General features: G+C 53.6%; 1 protein-coding gene across 1 annotated transcript in view; it reads left to right on the top strand.

Moving 5' to 3' along the window:
• Nucleotides 1–374: 374 nt before the first annotated feature.
• The window catches only part of CELA3B (chymotrypsin-like elastase family, member 3B), a 6,393-nt gene continuing 2,133 nt past the window's right edge, over nt 375–4,634 (top strand). The window contains exons 1-5 of the mRNA XM_005859673.2: nt 375–450; nt 1,187–1,272; nt 2,591–2,688; nt 2,813–2,947; nt 4,494–4,630. Coding sequence (XP_005859735.1) covers nt 411–450; nt 1,187–1,272; nt 2,591–2,688; nt 2,813–2,947; nt 4,494–4,630 — 496 coding nt within the window. The 5' untranslated portion in view covers nt 375–410. The remainder of the gene's footprint in view (nt 451–1,186; nt 1,273–2,590; nt 2,689–2,812; nt 2,948–4,493; nt 4,631–4,634) is intronic.

Below are 4,634 nucleotides of genomic sequence, written 5' to 3'. Positions count from 1 at the left end.
CTCAGAGAGGTTAATCCACGTGCCCAAGGTTGCAGAGCTTGGAGGTGGCAGGATTTGAATCTAGGTCTGGCCAGTTCCAAAGCCCATGTTCTTTCCTGGAAGAGGCTGTTTTGTTCTCATGTGAACTTTCTTTCCCCCTCCCCTGTTATCAGCAGGCCATTCAATGCCACCTGTATAGCCACATGAGGGAACTCTGTGACTATACAGGTAGCATTGTGTAGAACTCTGGGTCCTGTCATTGGCTGTCATTCCCCCTTTTGCAGTGGGTGGGGCCATGGCCTTGGACCGTGGGAGACCTGGACTCCCACCACCTGTTCCAGAAATGGGGCCCAGTCCAGTCCCCCACCAACCTTCTGCCCTATATTAGAGTCCCGGCTCTGGGCCTCTTTCTTATCATCTCAAAACGCACCATGCTCCGGCTGCTGAGTTCCCTCCTCTTGGTGGCCCTCGGTAAGACCCCGGCCTGTGCCTGTGTTACACTGGGTCAGGAGCCCTTGAAGTCTGCCCCCTGCCCTGGGTCTCGTGAACCCAGCACGTATAGGAGGGGGTCTTCAGCTTGTATCTAGGGCATGCTTGAGGGGGCTTTCAGCCTGGTACTTGAGCAGGATAATGGAGAGGAAGCCAGGGGTGGGCCAGCTTAGGAGAAAGACCCAAAGGGCTATGGTGGGAGTCCTCAGTGGGGGCAGCAAACAGTCTAATGGTGAAAAGTTTGGGCTCTGTGGTTGGACTGCTTAGGCTGGAAATTCTACTCCTTTGCTTATTCCTCCAACTCTCCTCTCACACTCCTCCTACCCGCTCCATATTCTGTGGTCTAACCTCTTCCTGGTCACTCTGACACACTGCATTCCAGCTCAGGGCCGCCTCCTTGAAGATGCCTTCCTTGACTGACAGTAATAGCTATCACTTTTCAACGGCTCTTAGGCTCTAGGCACTGTTCTAAGGGCACTAAACCCTTCAATGTTGCCCTGGGAAGAGGCCACATGTTTATCTCTATCCCTGGACCCCTGGGACTCTGCTGTAGTCCAAATGCTCACAGTTCATATGCAAGGCTATTGAGGTCCAGAGAGGGGAAGGGGCTTTATGGGGTCACAGAGCCAGTTTGTGGCACAGCTGGGACTGGGACCCAGAATTCTCCTTAGCTTCTGGGGACCCTCTAGCTGATTGACACCTCTACTCTCCCTTCCAGCCTCGGGCTGTGGCCGACCTTCTTACCACCCTTCCACCCGGGTGGTCAATGGCGAGGACGCCGTCCCCTACAGCTGGCCCTGGCAGGTAAGAGCAATACCCGTGGCACTGTTTCCTGCCATAGGCGCTGTACCTCGTGCTCCGACTGCAAGGCATCTAGTCTTTGCTTCTGGTATCCACTTCAGCTTCCAAAGGCCAGAAAACCCTTGGACAATCTATGTGGAAGTTTTGCCCATTCAACCTGTAACCCTCACAGGGATGTTTGCAAGTTAAACGTGGAATCTGGAGAGGGCAATGTTTAACCCAAGGGTTGGTGCACTAAGTAGAATTTCAGGCTCTACACACAGGGAGGGAGATTTCTGGGGACTCATTTCTAGACTCCTTGAATTGTAGAAAAGAGCGATAATGTCACCCAGCTGTTGTGGCTCAGTTAGTTGAGTGTCCTCCCATGCACCGAGAGGTCACCAGTTCAAGTCACTGGTTCAATTCCCAGTCGGGGCACATTCTACATTCCAAGTTGGGGCATATGCCTGGTTACGGGTTTGATCCCTGGTAGGGGATATGTAGGAGGCAACTGATCACATCAATGTTTCTCTCTCCCTCTCCCTTCCTCTCTCTCTAAAATTCAATAAACTAGTCTTTACTTATTTTTAAATTCAGTGGCTCAATAGCCACATGTGGCTAGTGGCTACCATAGTGGACAGTCAAAATATAGAACATTTCCATCACCACAGAAACTCCTATTGGATAGCACTGGTTTATAGCAGGAGACAGCAACCTTATTCCATAAGGGACCAGAGAGTGAATATTTTAGCCTTTGTTGCCATACAGTTTTCATTGCAATGACTTCACTCTGCCATTGTAGCATGAAAGCATAGATGATACATAAATGAATGAGTATGACTCTTTCCCAATAATCTTATGTACAAAAATAGACCATAAGCCCAATTGGGTCCAGGAGCTATGATTTGCCAACCCCTGGTGTAGTAGGAGCTTTTGAAAATCTGAATGTGGGATAAAGAAGAGAGGCCGAGAACTTGAGGTGGGTTGTGCCTCGGAGGGCCCAAGAAAGGGCCTTAAAAGAACAGAGGTTCAGAAGCACTGGGTGCCTGATAGAACAGAGGGCCTGGGGCTCTCGAGACAGAAATTTAGAGGGCAGAGAATGTGGAGGTCCCCGGGGAGATCCTAGGGCTGGGAGTTGGAGGGGCTTTTGGACAGAGCGAGTGGGATTCTAGGGCCACCATGAGCAGCTGCGTAGGTTGGGCACTGCGTCTTTCTAGAGGGCGCCGTTCTTTTCTGCAGGCAGGAGGCCCTCTAGAGTTGTACAGTGCACCTACACAGCCAGGGGTAGCAACCCTCCTTGTGGGGTCCAAACCACTTAAGCTTCTCCCTCCCTGGCCCCCAGATCTCCCTGCAGTATGAGAAGAACGGAGCCTTTCACCACACCTGCGGTGGCACCCTCATTGCCCCCGAGTGGGTCATGACTGCGGGCCACTGCATCTCGTGAGTTCTCTCACTTGCCCCGTCCCTGCATGCGACCCTGGCAGGCCAGGGTGGTGGGTGGCTGTGGGAGGGACAGAGGGAGGGAGGCCAGTCAGGCCTGGACTGACCTTATCTCCACTGGCAGGAGCTCCATGACCTACCAGGTGGTGCTGGGAGAGTATGACCGGGCTGAGGATGAGGGCCCCGAGCAGGTGATCCCCATTAACTCTGAGGATCTCTTCGTGCACCCACTCTGGAACCCCAACTGCGTGGCCTGTGGGTAAGTGAACTCTCAGGCCTGGGACCTAGGGGCTCCTCTACTCATCCCTCCATCACCCAAAGCCAATTCTGGGCCCAGCAAGCTGTGCCCAGGTCCACACGCTGAGGGTCGGAGCCAGCAGAGCTTTTAAGGATCATCTACACCAAACCTCTCTCCCTAAGTCGGGGACAGCAGGGCCCAAGGAGGGGCAGGGACTCCCCCAAGGCCACTTGGCTGGTTGGCTTCAGAGCCCAGGATTCCTCTAGAACCCAGTCTCCCAAATCAAGAGTTCCTCCATTCAACAGCTATCACCCAGTGCATCCTGGGTTCCCGGCACCCTGGGCAAAAGGAGAAGCACTGGACTAAGAGTCAGGCTCCAGCACTAAGTCGCTGTGCGGCCTGGGCAAGTCACTATCCTTCTCTGGGCCTCAGTTTTACCACTTGCCAAGGGTGAACTTCTGTGCTTCCTGGGTGGTTATGAAGGTCAAGGAGGCAGTCACTGGGTGAGGACACAAAGGGGGGCCACTTAAGGCCTCAACCATATGCAAACTGTGTGTCTGGATGGTTCAGTATTTTGGGTGGGAAGGTCCAAGCAGAGTGCAGAACCCCTAAAAGTGCAGGACAAGAATGAGGGGCCATGAGGATCAAGACCTTGACCTGTCCTCACCGGGCTCCTGGAGTAAGTGGAGAGAAAAATCAGACCCAGGTGAAGTGAGTTGAGTGACAAGCGGGTGGATGAAGACCAAGAGCAGGGGATCTCAAAGGCTGGTCCCAGGCCGGCAGCAACAGCGCCCCCTGGAAACCTGTTAGAAATGTGAACTTCCGAGCCCCACCCAGACCCCCTGCATTGGAAACTGTGGGATGGGGCCCAGCAACCGAGTAAGTGGAGAGAAAAATCAGACCCAGGTGAAGTGAGTTGAGTGACAAGCGGGTGGATGAAGACCAAGAGCAGGGGATCTCAAAGGCTGGTCCCAGGCCGGCAGCAACAGCGCCCCCTGGAAACCTGTTAGAAATGTGAACTTCCGAGCCCCACCCAGACCCCCTGCATTGGAAACTGTGGAATAGGGCCCAGCAACCTGTGTTTTTTTTTTAAACATATAATCAATGTTTCTCTTAAAAAATATATTTTATTGATTTCTTACAGAGAGGAAGGGAGAGGGATAGAGAGTTAGAAACATCGATGAGAGAGAAACATCGATCAGCTGCCTCCTGCACACTCCCCACTGGGGATGTGCCCGCAACCAAGGTACATGCTCTTGACCAGAATCGAACCTGGGACCCTTGAGTCCGCAGGCCTACGCTCTATCCACTGAGCCAAACCGGTTAGGGCAGCAACCTCTGTTTTAACAAGCCTTCCTGGTGATTCTGATGCAGCTGAAGTGTGAGAACCACTTCAGGGTGAAACCTGAGGACAGCTGTGAAGGTCAAGGGTGAGCAGGGAGCTGAAGAGGTCTGCAGGGAAAAGGGGCAGATGTGGTCGGAATGTGAAATATCTGGAGCAAAGGCTGGGAGGTGGGGCTTGGTCTGGGGGATAAGGAGGCTCCCATGACTCTTCCCTCCTCCCCAGCAATGACATCGCCCTCATCAAGCTGTCGCGCCCCGCCAAGCTGGGAGACTCAGTCCAGCTCGCCTGCCTCCCTCCTGCTGGTGAAGTCCTGCCCGACGAGGCACCCTGCTACATCAGTGGCTGGGGCCGACTCTACAGTAC

The sequence above is a fragment of the Myotis brandtii genome, unplaced genomic scaffold (assembly GCF_000412655.1).
Source record: "Myotis brandtii unplaced genomic scaffold, ASM41265v1 scaffold129, whole genome shotgun sequence".
Lineage (NCBI taxonomy): Eukaryota > Metazoa > Chordata > Mammalia > Chiroptera > Vespertilionidae > Myotis > Myotis brandtii.
The sequence above is the reverse complement of the archived record's forward strand: the minus strand, read 5'-3'. Positions and strand labels throughout refer to the sequence as shown.